General features: G+C 36.7%; 1 protein-coding gene across 4 annotated transcripts in view; it reads right to left on the bottom strand.

Annotated features, from left to right (window-relative positions):
• Positions 1-17065, bottom strand: part of LOC122356808 (signal-induced proliferation-associated 1-like protein 2) — a 115859-nt gene that overhangs the window by 58393 nt on the left and 40401 nt on the right. For all 4 annotated transcript variants that reach the window (XM_043255879.1, XM_043255877.1, XM_043255876.1 and 1 more), the window contains exons 2-4: positions 11137-12860; positions 6023-6156; positions 4450-4638 (exon numbers count right to left, since the gene is read on the bottom strand). In XM_043255879.1, coding sequence (XP_043111814.1) covers positions 4450-4638; positions 6023-6156; positions 11137-12514 — 1701 coding nt within the window. In that variant the 5' untranslated portion in view covers positions 12515-12860. The remainder of the gene's footprint in view (positions 1-4449; positions 4639-6022; positions 6157-11136; positions 12861-17065) is intronic.

Genomic DNA, 17065 nt, shown 5'->3' with positions numbered 1-17065 from the left:
CGTTCTGGAGACAGAGAGAGGTGAGAAGACGGAAAGCTGACTTCCTCTCAGCATCAGAAAGTTCCCTTACACACCCTGTGCACCTCAAATAATATTTGATTTTTTTTTTTTTTAAATAATAATGCTTAAATAATAATGTTATGTATTACAATTTTGCTTAAAAATTGTAAAAACAAATAGGTGCATTAAGGCTGTCAATCGGAAAAAACATTTAGCTGTGATTAATCGAGTTAATTGTGTGTTTTATTAATACTTTTTTTTAATATTTACATTAAAACTAATACTTCTACATTTTTTTTTACGCTCTAGTCACAAAATCTATTTTTACCATTTTTAAATAACTAAACTTAATAAATAATTATGACTTAATTTTTTAAACATTTTAAAAACATTAATAAATAATAAATAAAATTTTCATTACATTGTTTTAATGCATGTATATTTTATTGTATTATTTAAAGATATGTATTAGGGTAAATAAGTTATTATTTATAAATAATGTATTAAAATCAAACTAATATTTTATTTATTTATTTTAATTTTAGTTTTTAATATTAAAATATACATGTAACGCATTCAACAAATTTGAACTTAACTTTTTTTATTATTATTTAATATTTAAAATATTTGTTAGGAATCATTGAGGAAATTAATGTGATCAGACACATAATTAACTTATTTTGGTCAAATTTTTATTCAACATTTTTGTGTTTGTTCGTTAAATAGTTCTTCATTCAAAAAGGCAATCCCAGAATTCATTGCGAGCAGGTCGGTGAACAAATCTGACATCCTCTGATATAACGGTTTTCTCTTTATAATAATAAACTTGTATATTATTCATTAGAATAACAACATCTAGACATTATTTTACAGAATATGTGCACGTTTTCCTTCTTTTTTTAATGTTTTTAGTTTTGTTATGTTTTTAACAAACCAGCACTAGTTCCTAGTAAAAAAAATTGGGATTGATACCTGCCATGAATGAAATGCACTTCTATGTGCTGCATAGGTCAAAGACGTATTTACAAGACAATATGCATATTTACATATAAAGCAAGCGAGCTATGCAGACCGTAGACAACAAGGCAGCTCACTAGGGTTTAAAACAGAGCGGGAAAAGCCAAAAAGACGAGCTTGTTTTTCCTGATATTTTATATCAAACCCACAGCGGAGAATAAAGATTAGGAAACGCATTTGAGAGCTCAACACGGACCCGGATAAACCTCTGAATGACACGAAACGCCACGAGACTAGCGACGGAGGGACAGAGAGTCGAGTGCTTTACGTAACGCCATCCTGACATCACTGCTCCCATCAGCCCCCGGGGCAGCAGCACCAGCAGACACGCTGTCATCAAAGTCATTTATTACCTGCGCAGAGCGGACCGCTGCGCATCTGCTAAAGACACACTTCAAAGCTGAAAGAAATGTGCAATATATAAATGTATTTAATTTATCATATGTATATAATGAAGGAAAAGAAATATGACACATATTAAAATATATGCTCAGCATGTTGAAAAAAAAACAAATTATATATATATATATATATTAGTTAAAATAGTTTATTAACATTTTAATAGTTTGATATATTTTTATATATTTAAATATTTTCCTATATTTAAATATTTATATACACGTTTCATGCACAAAATGCATTTCTATACATTTTTGAATTGCACATTTCTGCAGTGATTGGCACTCAAGGTTTAATGTAATAATTTTGATCTTTAATGTTAATATCCATAATTATATTCAATTGTGTAGTTTTATATACACACACACACACACACACACACACACATATACACACACATATATATATATATACACATATATATATATATATATATATATATATATATATATATATATATATATATATATATATAAATTTAATAAAATAAAATCATCTAAATATTTATAGTAAATATTCTATACACTAAATAAATATATATAACTTAAAACACAAAAAATGATTGTAATAAATTAGAAGAATATTTATTTTATATAGTTAATTAATATTTAAATATATTACATTAAAAATACATTATATTGCAATGTTAATAAAGTAAATTAATAATAGTACTATTATTATTTTCATTAAAATTATGAACAAAATAAAAATCAATAAAATCAAAAAATAAAAATGAAGCTAATTTAAATAGTAAAAATGTTTCACAGTATTACTGCTTTTGCTGTATTTTAGATCAAATAAACGCCGGCTTGGTGAGCTGTAGGGAATTCTTTAAAAACATAAAAAATCTTAAAACCTTTAAAACCCTTTGACTAGTGAATGTATATTTTGTGTGTGTGTGTGTGTGAATTATAATAAACGTGACGGTGAATGTAAAATGATTTTTATAAAATGAATCTGGCTAACGTTGGACGGATGACAAGATGTTCACTCACTAAACCCTACAAAGTTTAATTTCTGCTAAGCCTCCACTGATTCTACAAGAGAAGAAAGGGACAGGAAATGGAAGGAAAGGCTTGGCTTTATCTGTCACCGTCAAATGAGACTGGAGGTCATTATCGCCGTGTGTGTCATACGTGTTGTTTTTCACACCCGCTTCCCCAGAGACCCCCGTTCATCGTCGTTCACAGAATACCTAGCTTCAGGGACTGCAGGAAGTCTGAGCCAAACGCGATGGGTAAATTAGAAACGCCGGTACAAATAAGACGCTTCAAGTCTGTTACCCAGAATGCCCTGCTTCGCCGGAAGGCGCTGGAGTTTCCCCGTTTCTGACCGACTCTACACTAAAACTAAAACCCTCACACAAGCAAAGTACAGGGAACTTTTTTCTAAATCCGAGCTAAAGCTGCATTCATTTGATTAAAACTGAATCATCAAATTATGACATATTATTACAATTTCAAATGAGCGTTTTCTACGTGAATATATTGCAAAACGCAATTTACTCCCGCGACGTAAAGCACTATTTTCTGCTTCATGCCGCTGGAAGAAGATCGAAAACAGTTGCACCCATTCATGTTTTGGCGGGTTTTTTTCGGGGGGATTCTTCAAAAGAACGTTTTGCGACATTTAATTATGACATCATGCCTGCGCTGTCACTTCTGATCAGTTTTAACAAAATTAGCCGTTTCTTTCAACAACTGAAAATAAAAACGTTTCCAGACAAAAAGAAAGCACTGGGCTTTCCCGGTCTCTATTTAACGTTTAAGAAATCACCAAGAAGCGCTGCTTAAAGGCGATTATGGAGCATTACTGAGAGGGCGGGAATGAAATAAAAATAAATAAATACGGGCTGCACGCCAACCTCATTCACACTTCCTCTCAAAAGTTGAGAAATCAATGGGTGACTGGAGCCGCTATCGATCGTGATATTGGCTGATTTTCTCGCTCAGAAAGCAAAAACAGCACAACAAACGGTTTTTTAAAGCTGATTTTTAGTCACATGATCATGCATTATTTGCACGTACGCTTCATGCACCGTTGTGTTGCAGATATAGCCGTGTTAGTTAGTTAGCTAGTTCACTTAAAGGCGCCTTTAAAGCCTGTTCTGACCAACGAAGTGTACAGCATATCAATCAAAATATCAAAAGTGACTGAAAAAACCCACATTAATAATTATGTTAACATAAATGTGGCCTACTGTTATGAAACATCAGCAAAAGCCCTATAATAAAACACACTGTGCACCATCAACCCCAAAAAAAACAATAATAGTCAAAATAAGGAAATTAATCCATAAATATTTCTGTTTTATAGATGCAATGCAAAAAGTGTCATCATATGTTTTCTTAAACGGATTATTTTACAGTGAAACATCAAAATAATCTGATTTCATAATTGTGGTTTTATTTAACATTATTAGTTGTTGTGGTTTTAGTACGGTTTTAGTAGTAGTAATAATACAATACAATATATGTTGTTTTTATTGACCCTTATTTATTTGTATTATTATTATATAGTAGACACGAAGTGGACCAAAGCCTTTTATTAAAGCGGTTTACTTCAAGTGCCCTTACACTCTCAGAAATAAAAAGGTAGTACGTTTTTTTTGCATGAAGCTGTCTCGCAAACGAAAGCGCCGACTCAGAGTCATTGAAACGAGTCGTTTTCAAAACGAATCCCAAGCCGCTTTTTGTCGACGTCAACATGAAACGTTAGCCTTCTCTCGTCGGTCTGAACGAAAACGCGAATTCATCCGTCACCACTAGACGGCGCTGCCCGAGCGTTGAAAGCTCGCAAACGCCGCTTCGTCAGGCTTCGCCGCGTTTCTGACGAACTGAAAAGAGAGCCAATCACTGAATCGTTCACCAAAAATGAACCGTTTGGGAGTCGTTGAGCAAGTGAAGCAAAAATAAATGCATATTATAAAGACAATAGAAAGCGACCTCGCATGCATGTCCGCCGGTCGTTAATCTCTCACAAGGCTAAAATACGAACCTCTTTAACCCCTAACAGGCGCTCTTTAATACGCACCCCCTGCTCGTCCAGTTTGAGGAGCTGCTCCGGGACCCTGGGGGAGCTGAGGGCCAGTCGAAGGCACTGGATGTTGAGCTCAGGAACCACGTACTCCAGCACCTCCTTCAGCGGGAGACCGCGGGCCGTCCCGTGCCTCGCCGTGGAGGGCACGGCGTCCTCCAGGATCGCCCCGCGCAGGGTGGTTAACTGAGAGAAAGACAAAAATCAAACATTTCCCGCCTCAGCCTATGAGAAAAATCAACGCTTTCAATAAAAAGACCACATAGATCCATCGGGATATTAAGTCGCCGGCAGTGAACGTCTCCGTCCTGGAGTCTCGAGCCTTTTATCTGAGCTTTCACTTCAAGTAAAAGGCTTTTAACGCTGATTTGAAACACTAGCATCTCTTTAGATCTCTGATTTATTTGAGAGGTCTAGGCTTCGTGATCAGTTTAATTGTGAACGAGTTCCAGGGGAAGGCGAAGATCAAAGCGTGAGGTTTAATTTCGAAGATGCGTTTGATAAAAGAGGGGAACTGATGCTGACAATACGAGCATCTACTGTCCTCGAAAATAATTAAAATTAAAATTATTAAAAATGGAAAAAAGGAAAGCAAAAAAAATTGGGCTCATTTTAGATCTATTACGATTATATCTTAGCAAAGTTATTTAATTAAAGATTATCCATCCTAAATAAATACATAAATAAATATTATTTTTATTAATATTAGTGCTGTCAAATGATTAATCGTAATTAACTAAATCCAAAATAAATGTTTGTTTACATAATGCATTATTCAGTGTGTATATATATATATATATATATATATATATATATATATATATATATATATATATATATATATATATATATATATATATATATATATATATATAAAAACACACAAAAATTATGTAACTATGCGACTAATCGCAATTAAATGTTTGACATAACTAATTAATTTTAATCATTTTAATTTTATTATTACAATATTACGTTATATTATTTATAATTATGAAATTCTATTTATTTTTAGAGAATTGCTATTTTGATAGATAATTACGAGCATGTTTTCAAACAATAAACCATAAAAGCATTTCACCTTATAAAAGGAAAAAAAAGCTAATTATTTTCGAAATAGGTTTAATTTAGGTCTATTAAAATTGTTTTTGTAAAATTGTTTATTTAAATGCACGAATAAACGAAGGAAGATTATTTAAAAAGAGGTTTTCTATATAAAAAAAAGTCTGCATTGTGAAAATGTATAAAACATTAAATAAAATGAAAAAAAAAAAAAAAAAAACATTTACTAATTAATAAATTATTTATTAGCAACTGATTTCTATTTGTCCTCCTTGACCGATGTAAAAGATATCAATGAATCTATTTTATAGCTTAAAGGTTTTTAAGAAAGATAACCTTGCCTCCTTCTGATAATTGAATGCAACATACTAGCAGGTAAAACCTGGATATAATTGTTGAACAATTTCCATGCTCATTTATTAATTACATTCAAAACAACTTCAAAGCTTATTCAATCCCAACTGATCATCAGGGCTTATTAATATGTTATTATCTGTCGATGGAGCACCTGACTGGTCCTGAAGGTGATGCGGTAGTTGTACTGAGCCGCCTCTTTGTCTTTCCCGTCGTCCAGCTTTTCCCTCCGAACGCTGATGGCGACCGGACCCAGGTGCTCGTCCACGCCGAAGTAGTTCTGGTGCTCTGGACAGGACAGGACAGGACAGACGTGAGCTCAGGTGCTAGGAGAATCAAACCACTACAGAGCCAGCTAGACGCCAGAGCTCCCGCAAAGTTACGGTCAGGTTTCACAAGGTTTGGCCAACACCGTATCGCTTCACGTTAAACAGCGGGTTCAACTTTTGAGGATTAAAACGTGCGAAATAACGGTTTTTCAATTCCTGAAATAACCGTTTCCACAAAACTACTGCAATGCAAATTACATTGTATATAAAATTAATTATATTATATTGTATGACTACAAAAGAAGAATCCAAATGTAGGTTTTATAACCATTTATTAAAATTATCCATACAAAAAAATAAAATAAAAAATAATAATAATAATTATTATTCCAAAAATGTTGTTAACTTAGTTTTAAACGGTTTATAAATTATTTAAAATTAAATAAAATAATAAAATAAACTGTTCCAGACAAACAAATGCTTAAAATAAAAGATGAATCTGATAGCAATGATCATTATACATTTGATAGTAACCTAACTAACTAATAATTATGACATTATATTAATAAAATATTTAAATAATTTATTTTAGGATCATTAAAATATTTGCATCGTGACATTATTTCAAGGACTTCTAATGACCAAATTACCATCTATAATAAACAAAAACCCTTTTAAATAATTAAGATGAAGTATTATTTTGATATGAAGCTTATTTTTGGTTTTTTGCATTTTTATTTTTTTTTTTTCAACCAATCACCTGTTCCGAAAAAACAAAGAAACAAAGGTTTAAGATGCATGATTTATTTAGATAGTTACGTAATTTTAATTACTTCAATTATTCTCTCTTTTGATTTTGAAATAAAACGACATGCTCTTTATAAGCTTCTTGACACAAAAAAATAAAAATGTTTTAAACTTATAACAATGGAGAGGAGTAACTGACTGCATGGACGTCCATACAGACAATAGTGTCATATATGAAGTATTATCTCTGATTTCGCCGCGCCGCAGGGGTCCATCAGAGATTAACAACAGAAATAAAACCCGCCACAGACGAAGCTTAACCTCTTTCTTCCTGATATCCTTTTCCGTAAGCCCCCGTAGAGACAGACGTGCACTTGGACATCAAGTCGAAAACCCGAGGCCAAAAATTATGCAACACGACGAACAGAGCGTACTAAAGAATGTCATGGAGAAGATAAAATATGGGACGACAAACTAAATTAGCAACAGGCACCGAGCGGCTCAGTTAGTGTGAATGAAAAGCAAACACAAGCTCATTTATAGTTTGAGCAGCAGACGCGATCTGAACCGTTCTCCTCCTCGAACACCCGAAGAGAGCAACAAACACCCTCACTGGGACTAAACGGCCTCTAAAATCTGGAAAATCCAGCATAAACCAGATTTTGATGAATCACCATCTGGTTTTGATGAGACAGACCAACTTGGTCGTCTTGCGGCGCTGAAGAGCGGAGTAATGATGCTGAAAATCGCAGGAATAAATTACATTTTACAATGCATTCGAATAGAAAACATTACTTTTAAATTGCAATAATATTTGACAATTTTTCCCTTTAATTTTGATCAAATAAAGCAGCTTTGGAGAGCAGAAGAGAATACTTCCAACCGACCCCAAACCTTAAAACAGTGGCGATTTATAAAAAAAAGGCTTATAAGCGATTTATAAAATGTATATTATAAATGCATATATATATTATTATAATAACATTTTATGTTAACTTGGTTTTTAAACGGTTTATAAATTATTTAAAATAAAATAAAATATAATAAAATAAAATAAAACCTTAAAACAGTGGCGTTTTAAAAAAAGGCTTATAAGCGATTTATAAAATGTATATTATAAATGCATATATATATATATTATTATAATAACATTTTATGTTAACTTGGTTTTTTAAACGGTTTATAAATTATTCAAAATAAAATAAAATACAATAAAATAAAATAAAACCTTAAAACAGTGGTGTTTTATAAAAAAAAGGCTTATAAGCGATTTATAAAATGTATATTATAATATAAACTAGCTAAAAACCTTCGGCAAAACCAAAACAGTTGATATTATCATAGTTATGCACTCAGTTTAATTCAGTTATGCATTCAATTTATTGATTTAATTTACATATTTAACACTTCTGCAACATGACACTTTGAAGTGAATTAAGATATTCAAAGAGAAAAAAAAACTTTGAGAGCGTTTCAGCGGTGGTTTGGACCTTGCGGACCAGGAACAAACCAGTCCTGACCGCCTTAAACCGCCTTAAATGCAACGATGACGCATCGGTTTCTGTCACCGATGGAAGGCACTGAGCTGGGCCACAAGTCTTACCAAAATGAAGTATTAATAACTTTCATGCATTAATGCAGGTCGTTCAGTGGGCATGTCGCATCTTGCCTCCCCAATCATGCGGCATCTTGGTCATGAACGGGAAAACAGGAGAGGAAGTTAATGGAATCAATGCTTCTCCCTGGGTGATAAAAGCATCATGGAAAGTAAGGTGTGAAAGAGGATAGTGGCTCTCGGGAGAGACATGTTGACAGCTCTGTCCCTATCACGTCCCTCTAGAGACGAGGACAGGCTAGCGATCGCCTAGGAAAGGTTAAATGGACTGTTCGTTTGAAGTCGAGTCTGTCAGGCTGTCAAAATAAAATCAGTTTCTGTATTAAATAAAGCACTTATCTTAAGAGTAAATTATGCATTCCATTGCATTAAACTTAGTTATGCATTGCATTTATTAAAATTGATATGCATTTAAGTTTTGCATTAGATTAAATTAAATTTGAAGCAATGCTTTCGACTGTAATTTAAAGCTGTGTTGAAGTTATGAGCTCACTTTACATTTATGCATTGCGTTTATTAAGTTTTACAGTCAAATTTGATTTAAAGCCATGCATTCAATTTCATTTAATTTAAAATTAAATTGAGTAACATTGACTTAAATTTCAGTTTTGCGTAAAATTAAATTCTATATGAAGCGATGCATTCAATTGTACGCCATTTAAAGTTATGCACTCAGTTTTGTAACGGTAATTTAAAAAAAAAGCTAAATCTGCCATTATTTACCATTATCTTCACTGCATAACCAGCAATAAATTATTGTTAATTATTAGCTAGATATAAAAAAAGCTACTTTACCTATAACATGAGAATAAGAATTATTAAATATATTAATATCTGCCTATTAGTTTTGAATTAACTAATAGGTCACACAGGGCAATTTTGATTTTCACATCAAAAACTCTTTTCCCCTTTAAACAATACTTAAAATAATTAAGTTAAACGCACTTATCGGTGACCCTACACAAATGAAGGAAATTGAGCCCTTTTGCTTGATAGGTCTTTGGCGGATGATTATCTGTTTCCCAATAGAACAAGCCGAAAATGATTTATTGTCATTTGAGCCGAGCTGTAATTGGCTCATTCGCTATGGCTGGAAAGTCTGTGAACGTGCGGTACACGATCGCAGCTTTCACCCACAGGCTGCGGCTCGTTATTCAGCGTAGTCAAAGGAAAGAAACGAATTTCTGCATGGCAAGAGATGGAGCAGCTGTTTTCCAGAGCTTAGGAACCGGGTAACACAATCCTGGCAGGACTATGCAGATGTGCAGACACGCAATAATAAAAAAAAAAGCAGTATGACAGATGCTGACACCTTCTCAGTCAAACACGGATGACATTGTGCAATATAAGTTGAGGTATCATTTGCTTGTTCCTTTCCCAGACACGCTGAGGTGTTTTAATAAAGAGCGGTGGGACTGTGGTGCGAGGCGAGGGTTCCGGGGAACAGCTGCACCTCACCCTGTCTATTCTCGCATGACAAATCACGGGCCAAAAGACAGGAGAACATTCTCACACCTCAACCCTTGGCACAAGTGTTTCTCCTTTCAAAACACCGTGCTCCTCAAAACCTATGATCCCTAAATCATCAGACCGACACACAAAAAAAAAATCTGCAAAATTTACAATAAAAAAAATACGGTAACAACATTTTAGGTTTTACGTTAAATTTACAGTTAAATACCGTAATTTTATTAAATGATATAATGTTAACATACCAACTTATTAAAGTACCGAAATCAGTTTTTTACCTGGTAACCACCAAATACAGGTGGTGCTGAGAAAGTCACATGATGAAGCATAAGCCGATTTTAAATATGAGCGTAAATAGAAATTGTGTGCTTGTTAAACTGAAATATGCGGTAAACGTTAATTTAACAGCATTACATGTGACACACAACCCTAATAAACCTAACTGAGAAACAAAAAACTAAGAAACATAGCTATTTCAAAGAAAAAAATGGTAGCCACTATGCTGTCATCGCCTATTGTTTTTGAATGTTTTATTGCAAAAAAAAAAAAAAAAACGCTGGATGGAAATGCCAAGATGTGTATAAATACTAAAAATCTGCATAAAAAAAAAAACCAAATGTCTGCATAAGTTTATCAAAAACAAATGCACAAACTATGGTGAAAACACATTTACCAATGGCTACCTTCAACTGGTTACCAGCATTCTTCAGATTATCTACACTGTACTGTCAGAATGTGCATGGAATGAGCTACAAGCCAAATAAAGAAATAAATAAAATAAAATAAAATAACATTTCTTTCTTAATTAAAGATCTAAACATCTAAAATAAAAAAAGCAGTTGTATCTCAGCTGAATAGTGTCCTAACAAACCATACTTCAATAGAAAGCTTATTTATTCAGCTTTCACTTGATGTATAAATGCAAAAAAAAAATGTAACTTGTGACTGGTTTTGCGGTCCAGGGTCACATCTCTGTCCATGCCAGGGTTACCAAAGCACAAACACAACCTTTGTGACATCAGCTCAAGAGAAATTGTGTTTCAGAGGCATAACAAGGTTACAAACAATAAAACTTAAGAATAGCATGATGAATCATTCTGAATGGAACCAGGAATGGAAGGTCAATTTTGCAAATCAGGTCAAAATCAGCAAAACAACAAGGCTTACCTCTCCCATAGAAGTATTTGTGGTAATAATACGCTCCGAGGTCGATGTGCTCGATGATGTACCGCTTGACCTTCTCACGGTGGATTGGCTGGCTTTCTCGTGGCACCTCCAGTACAGACACGCCAGCGTTAGTGCAGTGGGAGCTCAAAGAGGACTCGAACGAGCAGTTTTCTCCTCCAGCGCTGTAGGTGGCGTTGTTGGCCCTAGATAGAGATATCCTCCTTTCCCCCTCTCCACCAATCTCATTGCGAAAATGCGGGCAGCTCAGCACCAATCCATTGCTCTTCCCATCCCCCTCATCTGCATCCAGGTTCTCCTTGGGATTAAGGTCTTCCCGACTTCCGAGGGGCGATTCGAACATGGATCCGGGTCCAGTTGTATTCCCAGTCACTTGTCCGCCTCCTGGGACTTGGTATTGGGAGGCGGCAGAAGCTCCAGTGGTGGTGTTCTTCCTCTGGCTGAGGCTTACACGATTGGCCACCGCTTCGCTAATGTTAAAAAGCACGCTCTGGACGTCGTAGTGAGCGAAGCACTTCTGGAAGCTGAGCGGCCGGCGGTCGTCTTGCTCGGTGGAGAGCCGCAGGCCGTCGTTCTCGCTCTTAATAGTCCTCAGTTTCCTAAAGAGCGACGTTTCGGATGATTCCGACTTCAGGCGACGCATGAAGGACTTCTCTCTCTCCCGGCTGTAGAGGAGGGAGCTGTCCACGTAGTCGTAGCCGGAGATTCGGACGATCTCACCGCGGGCTATTTGCGCAGCGGTCTGCAAGCTTGGGGAGAGGGTTGTGTCATAGCGGAGGAGCTCTGGGAAGCCGGCGGGCGGGGCGCTGCGATGGTCCAAGTTGTCAATCCGATACCCTCGCAGCATAGTGAAGAACCCGTCATTCCCAAGACCCTGGCGGTCGATCGAAGACGTACTGCCGTATTCCCGATGCAAAGAAGCTCCGGTGTTGGGATTGACAGCGTTCTGGTCCATTATGTCCTCCGCATCGATGTCGCTGATGGTCACGTCGCTGTTACTCCGTTGGCGAATGGGATGAAGTCCCTTCAAAGGGGATCGACTCAAGAGGTCACTCAAAGAGTATTTTGTATCCGAATAATCGGGCTCCGACGGAGCTTCACCCAAATCCGAGATCTCCACACTTTGGTCTGGTTGTCCGTTCTGAAAGGCCGTAACGATGGTCTCGTAGTTGGGTCCCCAACCTTCCTTTTTTGGGGGCCAGTCCGTCACCCTGGCCCGCACCCCCATTTTAGGCATAGCAGGCGTCCCGTTCGTCTTGCCACCCCCGTCCAGCTTGCCCTGCGCGTTGCCCGCTGGATGCCCCATACTCCCATTCAACGCTTTCAGCTTCCTGCTAAACAATTCCTCAGATGACTGCATGACGTTAGAGGAGGCCTCAGGTTTGTTTTATCGGCTCAAGCTCATATCCTGCTTGCAGCTGCTTGGGAAAGCGACAACTCCAAATCCTCTTACCGGTTACATTGTCATAGGTCACCCATTTGAGTCTCAACTAGCTTCAGAGTAGTTCTAGAGGGAGTCAGCCCACATAAAGGGCCGCCCTTCACTCCAAGTCCATTTTTCTCCAGAAGTGACCAGTCTGATGAAAGACAGGCAGCATTTGGGTGTCACGGGTGGCTGGAGCTTCACGGAGCAGAAGGGGTCAGTTGAAATGGCTCTCCTTTCACAGGGCTCAGCTAATTTAGGGCGACAGCTGGAGGAGAGCGATCTGTTGGGAGCAAGGAGAAAAACAAAAGCGCATTAAGGCATCTCGCAGAAAATGTTTATTCGGATACTCTTCAGAGAGAACAGCGGGATGTCTTTCTCACAACCTCCTTATGACCACTGAACAATGTAAGACTGTTAGATAAGTGGCAGGGTGTGCACTGCAAAATGACTCCTTTATGAAGATCTTCTCACAAAGAAATCTTTCAGTTATATAAATGCCTTTTTCTGTTGCTAACGTTTATTGGCAAAGTAGGGGTTCAAATCAGTCTTGTTAGCTATAAACTTAAGGGAACGTTCAGCGGTTTTCAAACTGGATTATGTATTAGGCGAGGTCTCAATATGTCTTTATTTTAATGCCACATTTATTTCGCTCCCACAGAGTAACGGAGGCCCCAATTGCAATGCATATATTGCATGCACAACTATCAATGCATACAGCATAGACATATACACATATATAGCCAGTGGGACTCCAGCATTTGAACTTCACCTTCTGTACACTCACTGCTCGTGGGTTGGGAAGATGCCATTGATGCCATAAATGGATTTTTCATGTTCATGTATATTGCACGGGTGCCATATTCACGAATCCTTATATACATGCTATTCAGACTCATGTAACATGACCTGACGTTGCATTCAGCGCACAAAAATTCTGCTTAATCCATTATATAGCTTGACCTACAAATGCAAATGCTGTGACCCTTTTTCTGAACAGAACCACTAATCTTATTTCCATTTTCACTACAGGAACATGTGACAAAACACCCCATCCTAACCTCACATTTTTCAATATTTTCCATCATTATTAAAAATAGCAATTGAATTATTTACATGCATATTAATCTAATGTTGTCATAGGCAAAACAATAAATTAATAAACGCAACAACAGCAGCTGAAACCAAAGAAATTTATGTTATCCTGGCAGAATTGACCAAAAATGTCTTTGGCTTTATTTCCATATGATTTAACAAATAGCTAAAGAACGAGTTCAAAAACTGGCCAATAATGCAGTTTTGTAAGCAACCTTACAATATAAAAACAGTTATGCCTTTTGTCTGTAAACATCAGATCAGCTAATGTCTTTTCTGATTGAACTGGTTTATTTCCAGGACTGCTTCCCCTTGGACTGTCCTTCACGACGATACGAGCAGGGCTTTTTGGATCCCAGTGCTCCAGAAGAGCTAACTGTGTTCACATTGAAATGCAGCAGCAGCAAAAGAGCTTCCTGAAATAACTTCATTAAACGAGACAGGCTTTTCTGAAAGGATGAGCAAGGACAAAACAGAGGAGCTCCGATTACGTAATCCTTTTCACATCGACACAATCATTAAAACACACACACACACATACACACACACAGAGCGGGGTCACCGAGAAAAACCCTGTCCTCAAAACACTCAAGGACTATTGAACTGTGACTAAAAGTGTTTCCTTCAGTGTAATGAGACTCAGAATAAACGGCTGAATTCCAAGAGAAAGATTCTTCTCCAAAAGCTCTTTACAAATCTAACCAAATGTCTAAATCCAAATGAAGTCTTAACGGAGCGGTTCATCCAAGCAAACCGCATGCTAACTGGCAGTTGGTTCCAAAGGCTTTTCGTGAAGGCCTTGATGCTAAAACACTTTCTCCTTGCAATTTTAGTCATTTTGCAGATGTTTGCATCCAAAGAAACCTAAAAACGAAAAGCACTGAAAGCGGTTCATCTGCAAGCAGTTTCAAGATTAAGTTATAATAGTGCAGAAACTACAGTAGAAGTATAAATTACGAACACAACAATATTTAAATTCAATAGGCTGTCAATCATTTTCTTGGTTAACATAATTATTACACTTCAATAATGAAATTAAATCAATTACAAATATATAAATAAATAATATTGAATATTATTCATACTGGAAAATTAATGAATTAATAAATTAAGAAATGTTAATTATTAATAATAATCTGTTAAATTTAGATTTTTTTTACTTTTTTCAATATTAGATTTTACTGTTGTACAAAAAATTATTAAATTAATATAAATGTAATGTCTGACATTAATTTTTTTTATTTTATTCTAATATTATACATAAATCAAATTAAGATTTTCATTATTTTAATTGGACACAAAAAAATATTTTTATATCACTATACTAAAATTAATGTATCACTGCAGAAGAAGTATATACATTTTTACATTTTATATATATAAAAAGTAAGACCCGTCTTCATTAGATCAAACGTTTAGAGGATCATTTCAACACAGAGAAAGAAAAGGCTCTGGAAAACGTAATGTCCAGTACAGAATAAACATCTGCCACACACACACACACACAAACACACACACAAACACACACACAAACACACACACAAACACACACACACAAACACACACAGACACACACACAGACACACACACACACACACAGAGACACACACACACACACAGAGACACACACACACACACAGAGACACACACAGAGACACACACACAGAGACACACACACACACACAGAGACACACACACAGAGACACACACACACAGACACACACACACACACAGAGACACACACACACACACAGAGACACACACACACACAGAGACACACACACACACAGAGACACACACACACAAAGACACACAAACACACAGAGACACACACACACAAAGACACACAAACACACACACAGAGAGACACACACACAGAGAGACACACACACACACAGAGACACACACACACACACACAGAGACACACAGACACACACACACACAGAGACACACAGACACACAGAGACACACACACACAAAGACACACAAACACACACACAGAGAGACACACACACAGAGACACACACAGAGAGACACACACACACACAGAGACACACACACACACAGAGACACACACACACAAAGACACACAAACACACACACAGAGAGACACACACACAGAGAGACACACACACAGAGAGACACACACACACACAGAGACACACACACACACAGAGACACACACACACACAGAGACACACACACACAAAGACACACAAACACACACACAGAGAGACACACACACAGAGACACACAGACACACACACACACAGAGACACACAGACACACACACACAGAGACACACAGACACACAGAGACACACAGACACACACATCATGGTGGTCTCTATAACACAGACAATGATAAATGCTCTCCATCAAGTCTTTCTCTTCAGGGGCCCCTGATTGCAACGCAACTTGGTGGTCAGCAAAAATACATCATCCCTGTGACCTCTGACCTGTGCAGGGCTTGTTTTCTGACTGGGCCTTCTGTGTGTGTGTGAAGGAAGCTAATGATGGGAGGTCACACACACACACACACACACACACACACACACACACACACACACACACACACACACACAGAGGTCTTTAACAAGAAACGCTCAGCAGTCATTATCTTTGGTCAACCTCCAAGGCCAAAGAAATGAAATTGGGGAGGTGGAGGGGGAGGCTTCTGCGAGACTAATTATGGCGATGAACTCATTTTCTGTCGCTGGCTGGGCCGGTTTCGTGTCTTTGGTGCCGTTTCACCAGGTCTTAAAATAATCTTTTGACACGGTGGCCTGATTAGAGGCTGCGGGAGTATTAATGTGCCGTCACCAGGAGAACCCGCTGCTGTCAGCCATCTTTACAATGATACGCCGCTGTCATGTGCTTCAGACGAGATCGCTGGACCCTGAGGACCGTATCAGCAGCACACACCGTTTGATAGGAGCATGCCTTGCTTTGGCTTCGTGTAATGTGCATCTAAAGCAACTCATTCCTGTTCACTTAACCTCACGTTCATCGGTTTAATCTGAGCAATTAAACTTATTTCCATAGCAATATTTGAAATATATCACATTGTAGATATTGGCATATCTTGCATTTTATTAATTTTCAACGCAAATTTTTACTATCAATATTTTTATAAATATTTGTAATAAATCACATCACAGACATCGTGTCATTGTGGCAATGAGCTGTGCACGGGCTCAACTTTTATTTATTTAATTTTCTCCATGCTATTTTAGATTTTCTTTTTTTCCCTATTAATCTTTTTCTTATTCCAACACAATTATTTAATGTAAATCAACTGTAGATATTGTGGCACTGCAGCTGAATGTTTTACAGGGACAAAACATTTATTAAGAATTTCTTTTGGATTAATTTTGAATTGTATAAAAAAAT

The sequence above is a fragment of the Puntigrus tetrazona genome, chromosome 13 (genome assembly GCF_018831695.1).
Source record: "Puntigrus tetrazona isolate hp1 chromosome 13, ASM1883169v1, whole genome shotgun sequence".
NCBI lineage: Eukaryota > Metazoa > Chordata > Actinopteri > Cypriniformes > Cyprinidae > Puntigrus > Puntigrus tetrazona.
Note: the sequence above shows the minus strand (reverse complement) of the source record. Positions and strands in the feature narration are given on the sequence as shown.